The sequence below is a fragment of the Scardinius erythrophthalmus genome (genome assembly GCF_964197995.2).
Source record: "Scardinius erythrophthalmus genome assembly, chromosome: 9".
Classification (NCBI taxonomy): Eukaryota; Metazoa; Chordata; class Actinopteri; order Cypriniformes; family Leuciscidae; genus Scardinius; species Scardinius erythrophthalmus.
In genome coordinates this window covers 43,548,122-43,561,313 of record NC_138229.1, presented here as the reverse complement: position 1 = coordinate 43,561,313, position 13,192 = coordinate 43,548,122, and the positions used below count along the sequence as shown (strand labels likewise).

General features: G+C 37.1%; 1 protein-coding gene across 2 annotated transcripts in view; it reads left to right on the top strand.

Annotated features, from left to right (window-relative positions):
• LOC308695913 (corticotropin-releasing factor receptor 2) overlaps window positions 1-13,192 on the top strand; it is an 85,961-nt gene that overhangs the window by 49,855 nt on the left and 22,914 nt on the right. For both annotated transcript variants that reach the window (XM_081374181.1, XM_081374182.1), the window contains 3 exons: window positions 3,124-3,184; window positions 8,284-8,356; window positions 9,764-9,849. In XM_081374181.1, the coding sequence (XP_081230307.1) occupies window positions 3,124-3,184; window positions 8,284-8,356; window positions 9,764-9,849 (220 nt within the window). The remainder of the gene's footprint in view (window positions 1-3,123; window positions 3,185-8,283; window positions 8,357-9,763; window positions 9,850-13,192) is intronic.

The window sequence follows — 13,192 nt, the reverse complement described above, 5'->3', positions numbered from 1 at the left end:
CATCAATGTTAATTGTTTCTTGTGTGTAAGCAGACCTACTGAAAAACAGCATCTTTTTTGTCTCTATTCCAATCTCTTCAAGTGTCATGGCCTTCGGCGCTGCTTGCAGTGCAGTGAATTTGACATATTCCTCGGCTATTCCTCGACTACTTTGATACCCTTGTTCTGTGCTCTTTCTCATGCAAGACACAATGTCTGGAAATAAAGTCAGCTGGATTGTCAGTTCCTTCTCGGTATTCAGTTCTGAAGTCTTAGATCCCATCTCTCAGCTCTGGCTGGTGGCTTTGATATTGGGTTATTCCACGTCACGCCAATGCCAAGTTCAGTGCTCTTTGAAGGGTCACACTTAGATTACAAGCCCTGCCATAAAACTGGGCGACGTTACCCTTTGAACATTAGAGAATTTGATTGTTTTTAACAGATGGCATATATCTGCTTAAACAATCTTGTTGTCACATCAAGTAGTTCAAGTTCAAGTTCAGTTTATTTATAGAGCACATTTAAAAACAGCCACAAGACTGACCAAAGTGCTGTACTACAAGATCACATCAAATCAAAATATAAACACTTAAAAGACAAAGTACTGACAGAAAACCACAATAAAATAATTAAAATTAGATGTTAATAACCCAGGAAGAACAGGTTTATTTTTAAAAGTGACTTAAAAATAGTCAGGGAAGGTGCTAATCTAAAAACTTGATCCCCTCTACGATTGAGTCTGGAGTGTGGGCCTAGAAGAAGGTTCTGGTCTCTTGATCTTAAGGCTGGAATACACTCTACGCCTTTAAACATCTGCGAGAGAGAAAAGCTGGTCATCATACACTACAGGACAGAGGATCATACACTACACTACACTACACTGGACAGAAACACGTGACGCATTCTTCAGTGATGTTCTGTGTTTTTCGTCCCGGGAGTGAAGTGAGTTAACCCCACTGTGTGAATACACTGAAACTGCTGCAAACAATCACTAAACAAATGGCAGATTCTGCGTTTTCTAACACATGTACAGTATCTGCACATGTAAGCTCGCGGCTCCATCTATATCCTCTCAACACGATCACTCGTCACTCGTCAAGGGCCAAGCTCGTGATCCGGGATCAGGATGGAACATTTTTCCTTCTTTTTTTTGTGTCTTTACCTGATCTCGTAAGTCATCTCCATTTTTTTCTCGATCTTTGTGACTTCGCACCCTTGATTTCCATTGTCTGGTCAGCGTATTATGACTGTATTATGATCAGTATTTATTAGCGATGCATCATACACTGTGTGTGTTCTACAATCAGCTCAAAATATCAAACATGTTTTGATGTCCTCCGACTGGATGGAATCAAAGTCTGAAGTAGAAAATCTGAGTCTGTGCCCGTCATACACTATTTGATTTTCTGTGAATCCTGTCAACTCCGAACGCACAAAACCTGCAAAAATCGGAGCAAAAGTGGTGTAGTGTATTCCAGCCTGGAAGGGGTACGGACGCAGGCATTCAGACAGATAGATGGGAGCTGTGGAGATTCACACACAAACTGGAGAATTTCGGAATCGATTCTGAATTGAGTAGACAGCCAACGAAGAGCCCTCAGTATTGGAGCGATCGCATTTACGGCTTTTGTGAAGAAATCTGGCACCTGCATTTTGGCCCAATAGGAGACGAGCAGTTTGAGATTTGGAGTTGCAGTAATCTAAAATTACTCGCAAGTTCTTGAATCATTATGGCACTAATACAATTAAAAGTTAAAGTATTCAAACTGCAGGAGAGATTATTGTGGAGTCAGTGTACCACGTAATATTTTCAAGCATGCTAAATGTGTGTGTGTGTGTGTGTGTGTGTGTGTGTGTGTGTGTAACTAGAGGATTCTGGGGCTTATTCAGAGCTGTCGGAGAGCTGATAGGAAATTATACTTCAGTCAAAAGACGGTTACTTATGTCGCTTGGCTGATTTACTGCGAGAGCAGCTCGGCGGATCACAAGGCCAACACGAACACACTGTCAGCTTGTGGGATTGACAAGGACATTTTGAAAATGTACGGGGGTGTACGGTTAAAGAATACGGTTGTCACTCGTGTAAATAACTGAACTGTGTACAGTGTGAACGTAACCATATTAAGGACTCAAATACAGGACTGACAGCTGTATTCTGGTGTTGTGTGAACATGGCCACAAAGTGCCCTCAACCACTGTTTCTACTGTTTGCTTTTTTGTTGGAAAAAAAGCCAGATATAGGCCAATTTCTTTCTTTTATAAGATGCATATAGTGCTGTTTTCTCTGAGGACATGAAAAAACAAAGAAACCAAAAAGACAATTAACTGTACACAACGTATTGCAAGGCGTCTCTTTCGCCCAGTGCAGTATAACAGTGTTTCTGGAGGAACAGGCCAGGCCGAAACTCATGATTATCTCAATACCTCGTCATTGTCATAATACCCGTCTGTCATATTCACAAACAGTACGCAAATCGGCATGAGTCAGTCAAACGAATTAGTGGAGGTAGAGGGACTAATTACTGTACAAAACAAACGACTCACCCACTCAGATATCAGTTTTAGACACATTAAATACAGTACATCTGAAATGACGGCACTCAGCTCTGTTAAATTAAAGCTGCATGATCATGACGCCTGCTGTGTATTTATTGACTAATGGCCATAATAGGAAGGGAATCAAGGGACTAATACTCTGTTCAATAATACAGAACAACAGCTTGTAATAAAAGATATATGCTTTTTTTCTTTTTACTGTATTAATGTATTAGGCTAAATAGTAATATGTCATATGCAAATAAAAATGTATAGAACTGCATAAGCAATGACACTTTAATAAATAGTATGTTATTATAAACATAAACACATATTATAGTATTGGCTACTTTATCATGCTAGTGTAAATGGTGTTCCAACTCTGACAATGTAAACATCAAACTGAACATGGCATTTGCAAATATGTATATGTAAATTATGAATGTCTACAATCTAAACTTAATCTAAGGTACTATGTTGCATCTCTTTCCACTTGCATAAACAAAATCACAATGAATTCCCACTGGTTCGTGATGACTGGTTATATATGATGACACGTTTCTGGAGTTGCTATCTGTGAAGTGTGATTTGCAATCTTCTCTCTTTCAGGTATACCATGTCCGATAATTATAGTGTGGGCCATTGGAAAACTTTACAACGAAAACGAACAGTAAGTTGCTGATTTGCAGAAATAAGCTTGGTGCAATAAACCTGTGATGGGAGTGAATGACGGGGTAATTGTAGAGTAGAGTATATGCAAAATATGTCAATGAATGAGCCTGTGATTTGAATCCAGATATGTAGAATATTTATAAAACAGAAAGAGAAGTTAGAAATATATGTAAAAAAACAAAAATGTAAGAAATAAATGTTAATGTTTTTTATGTTAGCTAATGAAAGAATAAGAACCTGTTTGTAACCTCTTCGCCATTGGTGGCACCAACGAAACTGCACAAACTCCCCGGCACAGCACTCTGCTTATATAAAAAAAAAAAAAATTCTTCCTACCTAAACATATCTTGCATGTAACTCGACACTCTTGCCTCATTTAGTATGTGCGGTTCTGGTGTCGACTTATGAATTTACACATGGTTTGTCTCAAAGCATATTAAAAACACCACATAGGCATATAAACAACATTAAAAGCTGGATTTTCACCACAGGGGACTTTAAAATAATATCTGATCACTTACAAAACAAGTGTACTTCAAGTTAAAACTTAAATAAAGTTTAAGTACAGCATATATTCCAAGTATACTCTATGTAGTAGTATACTAATATCAATGTACTATTAGTATTAAAAAAGTACCTGTGTGTGCTTTGCATGTATTATGTCAATAAATTGGCCCACTTTTTTATAAAGTATGCTTGGATATGCTTTATTTTGATCGTCCACTTTAGACATTCTATAACTATAAGTAACTTTACAACTACTTGTCAACTAACTCTCATTAGAGTATTAGTAACTCAAGTACATGTCAATTAGGTTTGGATTAGTAGAATAAGTTGACATGTAGTTGCAAAGTTACTTAAAGTCAGCATAATGTCTGTTTGGAGCATCGAAATAAGGAGTTAGCGGATATTAAGCAGGTATTAAAGGAGAACTCCGGTCAATTTTAACCTAATAATGTTTAATGTTGCCTACACCGTGTTATCCTCTTTTTAAAATTTGCACCCTGTTGACTGTAGTCGATTGTCGAGTTCACGCGCGTGATCATAGGTACTAAACCTATGCGCGTGAACTCGACAATCGACTACTGTGGGCTTCAACCGAAAACAGGAAGTAAATACAGGTATGTGCGCTGGCTGAATTAACATCACTTTTATTCATATCTTTCACATCTACTGCAGTCAGATTCACTCGTGTTTACTCTGAAGGAATCACTCACATTTTCTGGGCACTTGTAATGACACATCAAGGATGTTAAGAGGCTAAAAGCAGGTTTAAAACTTGCCCCATTGAAGTCAACAGGGTGTAAATTTTAAAAAGAGGATAACACGGTGTAGGCAACACCGATTTTTGTCGTTTTTCTCTGTATTGACAGCACTCCAAATGTACAAAAAAATGAGCTCAATGTTAAAATTGACTGGAGTCCTTTAAGCAGACAGTCTACTAATACTCTAATGACTGCTAGTTGACATGTAGTGAATGTTACATTAATTTGTGCTGCTTTAAAGCTGCTCTAAGCGATGTTGGATGACGTCACTTCTTGTTGACGTTCAAAGTATTGTAAAAAAAAACGGAGGCTAGCTTGACCCTCCCTCCTCCTCACCCCCCCCCCCGAAACAGTCATGAACCATTTAGAAAAACCAGACTGGATTTACCCTGTCCAGCAAAAACAGCTGAATGTCGGATCAGAAGCCCTTCTGCCGGTGGAGTTCTCGCCACCTTTTGAACGCTTTTCCGATGTAAATTTTCCTATTCTTTGTTATTTGTTCATCGGAACGTCGTCTCTTTAGGTCGTGTGTCGGCCATATCAAAATTCTCAAGAATATGCACTTTTAATGTTAGTCGTTGTCTGGGACATCTCTCCTCTAGCTAACTTCCCTCTTCATGCTTCTCTCTCCTCTCTCCTCCACCCCCCACACCCCCCTTCATGTGCACGCGCACATGACCTTGGTTTTTACCTAAAACCAACCCCGTTCAGGCGGTAACATTGCACATTAATTGGCTTAAACAACTCTTTTATAGCAGATTTAGTTCACAAACAACTGACAGTCGTGGCCTAAATATGATTTTCATTTACAATATAAATCCTCAATTGGGCATTAACCCAAGTAACCTACTTTTTGCGCCATCAGTCGCACACACACTCAAGCTCACAGGATCATTGCATCCTGAGTCAGACTTGAGAATTCAGTGAATTATGAACTGGAGACTCGCTCTGACCGGATCGTCTGAGTCAGTGAGCTGTCGACTCGAGATCAGACTGATTAAACATGTTCATTTAAAAGCATCAGCTTGTTCATGAATCAGACACCGCTAATGTGTCTCTGAGTGCGACCATTTCTTATTAAATGTTGCGAAAATAAAAATTACAATATTATGCTTTGAAATGTAGTGAAGTAAAAGTTTCCCAAAATAAAAATACTCTGATAAAGCACAGATACTTTAAAGGATCACTCCACCGTTTTTTCATATTAAACTATGTTATTCCCTTAACTAAGACGAGTTGATACATACCTCTCTCGTCTCAGTGCATGCACTCAATCGCTCTGGCGCACGGCGACACTTTGATAGCACTTAGCTTAGCCCAGTTCATTCATTGGGATCCAAACAGAGATGAAGTTAGAAGCGACCAAACACCTCCACGTTTTCCCTATTTAAATACAGTTACACGAGTAGTTACACTTAGGTACAGTAACAAAGTAAAAATATTTAGTTATTGCCCACCACTGAACAGTAGTTCATTTTGAGGACACAAGTTTGCTTCTATTGTATGTCTTTAGTGTTGCAGCTGTAATACAAGTGAACTGTACAGCTTGTGTTGGTCAGCACAAACCCTCTTTCAGACGTAACCAGGGTTTGAGATTAACACCCGTCAACCCAACAATCAACAGTGGCGGGTAACACCGTCAAATCACCAGCCAATCTGGTGTGTTACTTATTATGTTTATTCACTTTGCTGGGGAAGTTCGTGTTAGTCAAATCTGCGCAGATTCAGCGCAAATCCTCAACTCGTGAGTCCTCATGATATATTAAATACAGTGTATTGCGCAGAATCTGCTCATATCTGGCTTACTCGAACACACACGTCACTATGCAACAAATAACGGCGCGCTTGTTCATTTACATTGAAGCAATAGCGAAGATTAAAAGCATTTGGTGAACAGAAAAGACATTATCTTCCAACATCCTACATTTTTTTATGTTCTTTGTACTGTATTGATCTGTCCACTTAAAATAAATTTTGGGTGAAAAGGATGAAAGAGGAAGAGAGGAGATGCTGGATGACAGGATCTTGTTTGAATAAAAAATGAATGTATGAAATCCAAATTTCATAAAAAAAAAAAAAATCTGGTTCCAATCTGGTTAATTTATTCTTTTTTGTTTGGATATATATATATATCCGAACAAAAAATAAGAAATTAACCAGATTTATATATATATATATATATATATATATATATATATATACAGTCGTGCTCAGAATTAATCATACCCCTGGTAAATATGATCAAAAATGGCTGTAAAAAATAAATCTGCATCGTTTATCCTTTTGATCTTTCATTCAAAAAATTGGCAAAAATCGAACCTTTCATTGAAGTAAAAGAATTGAAAGTGGGGGGGAAATCACATTATGAAATAAATGTTTTTCTCCAAAACACGTTGGCCACAATTATTCATACCCCTAGAATTTTTTATGAATAAAATATCTCTGAAGTATATTCCCATTAATATTGTCATTTTTTAGCACACCAGGGTGACTAGGAACATGAAACTGTCCAGCTATGACTTCGTGTTTCACAGGAGTTTAAATATGAGGAAACACAAAGGCCAAATTCCCTGAATCATCCATCACAATGAGTAAAACCACAGAATACAGTTCTGATGCGCAGCAAAATATTGTTGAGCATCACAAACTAGAAAGTGACTGTAAGAAAATAGCTAAAGCATTGAAAATCCCCATTTTGACCCTCAGGGCAATAATTAAGAAGTTATAATCAACTAAAGATGTTACGAATCCTCCAGGAAGAGGACGTGTGTCTATATTGTCTTAATGGACGGTGAGGAGGAACGTTTGAGTGGCCAAAGACTCTCCAATAATCACAGATGGAGAATTGCAGAGATTAGTTGAGTCTTGGGGGTCAGAAAGCCTAAAAAAAATGATCAAACAAACCCTACATCCCCACATGTTGTTTGGGAGGGTTTCAAGAAAAATGCTCCTCGCTCCTCCAAAAACAAACTCCAGCATATTCAGTTGTCAGACACGACTGGATCTTCAAACGGCACAGGGTTCTGTGGTCAGATCAAACTAAAAAAGGAGCTTTTTGGCAGCAAACACGCTAGATGGGTTTGGTGCACACAAGGATAAAAAGTACCCCATGTGTACAATTTAATATATCACTGGATCTTTAATGTTGTGGGCATATTTTTCTGCTGGAGGTCCTGGACTTCTTATTCAGATACATGGCATCGTGGACTACAATTTGTGATATTTACTTGTATACAAATACCAACAGATAAAAAATCAAAACCTGACGGCCTCTGCTAGAAATCTTATAATATGCCGTGGTTGGATCTTCCATCAGGACAACGATCCAAAACAAACATCAAAATCAACACAAAAATGTGTTAGGGAGCACAAAATGAAGCTTCTGCCATGTCCCAGTCCCCTGACCTGATGAGTGGGCTGAACTGAAGAGGAGAAGCACCAACATGGATCTGGGAGTCTGAAGGATCTGGAGAGATTCCCTATGGAGGAATGGTCTCTGATCTCTTATCAGGTGTTCTCCAAACTCATCAGGCATTATAGAAGAAGACTAATTGTGGCCAACGTGTTTTGGAGAAAAACATTTATTTCATAATGTGATTTCCCCCCCACTTTCAATTCTTTTACTTAAATGAAAGGTTAAGATTTTGGCAATTTTTTGAATGAAAGATCAAAAGGGTAAACGATGCAGATTTATTTTTTACAGCCATTTTTGATCATATTTACCAGGGGTGTGATTAATTCTGAGCACGACTGTATATATATATACAGTATATGTATTAGTTATATAGTTATCTGTGCTGTGAGTACACGCTAAAAGACCTGTGTGTTTCAGATGCTGGTTCGGGAAGGAGCCTGGGAAGTACGTAGACTACATTTATCAGGGGCCCGTGATTCTAGTTCTTCTAGTAAGTATTGTTGCTTTTCTCAGATTTGTAGTTGTCAGAATTTAAAGCCAAGTGGACAAAACTCTTAAAGCATTACAAAGGACAAAATGTAAACCTAATACCCATTTGTGATTTCTAAGAGAGCTGTCCAATAATTATTAACATCAGCAAATAGTAGGCCAGGCCTGGCCAGAATATCAGCTTGTTATATAATAGCAATGTCTGCTAATTTCAGATAAAGTGCTTGAGCTTCGAGAGAATTATTGAACTGAACTGAATCTTTTTTCCCTCCCTCTTCTTCATGTGAAAGCATTATAAGAACAGTATTTAATTTAAGCCATTGTGCTGTAGTGCATAAGAGCTCTGCATGTTCTGTGCAGAAAGATCAAGCTGTTCCAGAAATATACAAATATGCATATTCCTAAATCCCAGGAGCAAAGAGATTTAGTGTTCACCACACTCACTTAGTCCAGTCATTTTATGAAAAAACCTTGAACAAATTGCAACAGAAGCAAACTCAACTGATTTTGTATCCTCAATATGTCCTGAGTAAGGAAAAAAAGCCCTGAAGAATCCCATTAGGGGAAAGTTTCGAGAAAGACCCAAATATAGCCTATTCATACGCCTATTCATTCTTCTTCTCACGTGAATAGGGTAAAAATTTTAACCTTTAGATATCACCATGAAAATTATGTTGAGTTGATTACTTACATCAAGACATTACATCAAAAAATGTATTACACGTTTTTTTAAATTGTTTGTTAACATGGACAAACTGTGCATAATCTATGTACTAATTTGCATAAATACCACAACAGATCTAAACATTGGGTCTAGCCAGGAGAAAATGTCTTGTTGAATCTTGCTGACACATAACAGTAAAATACTTGATGTTAAGGTCTCAATGGAACCCATTTAGGCTCCCCATGAGCATTAATACATAGAGGCAGGAAGAAGTACTTTAGAAACCAGCCTTTATTAATTATTATTGCAGAGATGGGGTTTGGGGCTGGGTCCGTGTGACTGTTTCTGGGGGTTCACTTTTTATTTTACCTACCTTTTGTCTTCTGCATTCTCCTTACCATTGTCTCCTGTTCTTCCCTCAGACTCCTCCCCCAGAAATAGTCCAATTTAGGAAAATGTTTACCCTATTCACGTAAGAAAAAGAATGAATAGGCTATATTTGGGTCTTTTTCAAAACTTTCCCCTAATGGGATTCTTCGGGGCTTTTTTGTCCTTACTCAGGACACATTGAGGATACAAAATCAGTTGAGTTTGCTTCTGTTGCAATTTGTTCAAGGTTGACCCCCATTTTGACTGGACTAACTGTCACGAGTGCCATTAATTGTGATTTCTGGGACCTTTGAGTTTATTCAGACATGTCAAACTCTCACTGACCGACTTCCCTCTTCCTCCTCCCCAACACAGATCAATTTTGTGTTCCTCTTCAACATTGTGCGCATTTTAATGACAAAGCTGAGGGCCTCGACCACATCTGAAACTATACAATACAGGTACAGTACTTTAACTACTGCTCACTATTACAGTAATATTCCAGAGCGAGAGTTTGATGAATGATGCTCACCTGTTTCATGATCATGTTCAGTAAAGGAAAGGATATGTAATAGGAGTGTAACGACAACTTTATGTCACGATTTGATACATGTCACGATACTGAACTCACGATACGATATTATTGCGATACTCCAAAACATGGTAAAAGGTTAACAAAAATAAGATCTGGCCAGTGTTCAGAGGAGCTGACTCTCATTACTATTCAACTAATTACTGTTCTTTTACAGTACACTTATAGTTTGAAGTGTTTCAATACAATTGCACCAACAATGAAATATAAGGAATATTTATATCAGAATATGAGAAATGAAAACAAGCAAATTGAAAATGTGATTATAGGATAATAGAGACACCAGAATAACAACATTCATGATTCTGAAGCTGTAAATACTGAATTATTGTAGATGAATATGCTTGATCTCTGACACTGGCTAGATATATTTAAAATAATATAGGCCATTTTTTACTGGTAACAAGACATGTGGCATTATCAGGACCCACACATATCCCCCATTGCATTATTATACATTATATTCAACATTATATATAGTAGTTTAATGTAGTACTGACACTAAAACTCTGAAAACTTGATTTTTTTCCCCCTCAAACAGTAATTTTTATTTTGGGTGAACTATACACAATACATATTGTTGCATTTTTGTATTGTGATATATTGTTACACCCTTATTCTGTCATTATTTACTTACCCTTGTGTAGTTTCGAAACCATATGCTGTTCATTTATTTATTTATCAGGAAACAGAATTATCTTTACACCGCTCTTTTACATAAAACAGCAGTTTACAATTACATTTAAACACTCAGTCTCCTCCTCACACAAACTGCATGACTTCAGTAGACTTTAGGATACTTGTATGTGGTTTTTTTTTTTTAGATTGACACAATATCTGTAATGCTCAGATCCACAAAAGACGAAGAGGATTATAAAATAACATACAACTTATTACGAACTCAGAATAACAAGCATGCGAGAATGTGTGCTATACACAAACAACAACCGACAATGAACCGCACAAAGGGAGGAGCTTAAATACACAGTGATGATGAACTAAAAGACGAACAGACGTGATGATGAGTGTTAGTGACTGATGAGTGATGGGAAAACAAAGACAAAGAAACACACGTGATGAATGAAAACAAACTAGAATTCAATGACCTGAACTAAATAGAACATATCATATCCAGTCAGTCATTATGAAATGACATATACACTATTGTCAACTACAGTTGATTGTAGAAAAAAATAATAGCATACATTTTTGGACTTTTGGAACAAACATTGGGTGAATAAATAATGACATTTACATTTTGAGCTGAATTATTCCTTCAACAATTATTCAGAAACAGATAAATTAATTTTGTGAGTGTGAGTTTCATTTAAATAAGTAAATTCTACTGAAGTAAAGTAAATCTGCTTGACAAAACACTGTCCCCCCCCCCCTTATGATTATGCCATCATATTAGTCAAAAAGGTGAATATATACAGTATATATATTCCAGTGCTGAGATTAATAACAATTGAAATGTTTGAAAGACTAAAAAAGAGTGAAATAAATTCTTTTCAGTTGCAATCTTTTACATCATCTCTACTGTGCCATGATAATAATTGTCATTTATTCAAACGGTTAGCTGGATTTTCTGCATGAGAAATGACACATAAATATGTTTACTTATAGAATGTGCAATTTCAGCCCAATGCATTTTATTTTATTGCATGAAAAACAATCACATTTTCAATTTGCTTGTTTTCATTTCTCATATTCTGATATAAATATTCCTTATATTTCATTGTTGGTGCAATTGTATTGAAACACTTCAAACTATAAGTGTACTGTAAAAGAACAGTAATTAGTTGAATAGTAATGAGAGTCTGTGTAGAAACTGGCATGTGTGTGTGTGTGATCTAGACACTTCTGTACACACTCAGCCCGTCAGCTCCTCTGAACACTGGCCAGATCTTTAATCTGGTACCAGTCTTTGGCATGTCATTGGAGGTTACTCCCATTTTAAGTTTTTATATATTTATATATATAAGCCTACCTTTTTTTCCCCCTTTTTTTGAAAGTGAAAATCCACTGACAAGCATGAGTTGCTAAAGTGTGAGTGTATCTCAGGGCAACACTTACTTCAGTCAGAGCAGAAATGAGTTATTTCATCAGGTTATCTGAGGATGCATTTGCAAACTTTGCTGTGGCGTTTCACTTGATTTCCTAAGTATTAATGCAGTGAGTCTGAGTCTTGAGGACAAGCTTATGGAGAATTAATCTTCTTCTTTTCTACAAAATTTCATTGTTGCATGGATTTTTTAAAAGACATCTGAACCAATACTTTTAACTTTAATGTATAGTTTCTGGAGATTTTTTCTGGAGATCACAATGATGCATGATCACACATATTGTGTGTGTGTGTGTGTGTGTGTGTGTGTGTGTGTGTGTGTGTGTGTGTGTGTGTGTGTGTGTGTGTGTGTGTGTGTGTGTGTGTGTGTGTGTGTGTGTGTGTGTAGGTGTGTGTGTGTGTGTGTGTGTGTGTGAGAGAGAGAGAGAGAGTTTATAACATAAATATCAGTCATTGTCACTCTATATTTGCCAATTTTATGTCTTATAAAGATGATATTTAAATGCTTAGATTTATGATCAAAGCTCTGTAGTTTTTAATGTGGGAGAAAAAACATAATGCAATGCAACACAATGATTGAGAGATGTATAAACAAATGTTGAGCCTGACAGTCATGCAACAAAACTGATTTCATACAGAACTGGGTGCATAAGATTATTGAACCCAGTCTCTATCCACTGTAGTTACAGTAAAAAACAACAACAACAACCTTCTAAACATAGGCAGAATTTCATATTTGTGTGCTGGGGGTCACAACAGAAGATGTACTGTAAGTGAAACATGATGTAGCCTGTATCACAAAAGGTGCATTTACACAGGTGTCCAAACTGTATCATAGGACTCTAGGACAGATGCCCATACTGGCATGATAGAGATAGCAGAAGTTTTCTGCTTTTCCCCAGCTCACAATAGCTGAATATCTCTGCAATATTTTGTAGCGATCCGGCTAAATAATGCACATTTTTGTGCATGTGCTTAATAGCACTCTGAAAATCATAGTTTCAGCTCTTTTTTGGCATACATTGTCATCACAGGTGTATTTTTTTGTCATGTTTGATAAGAGGCCAAACTATATGTTATTTGTAAGCGATTCAAGGGTAACAAGGGTAAATGGATGGTTGAACATGCCGTCTCTATCACACAGTTA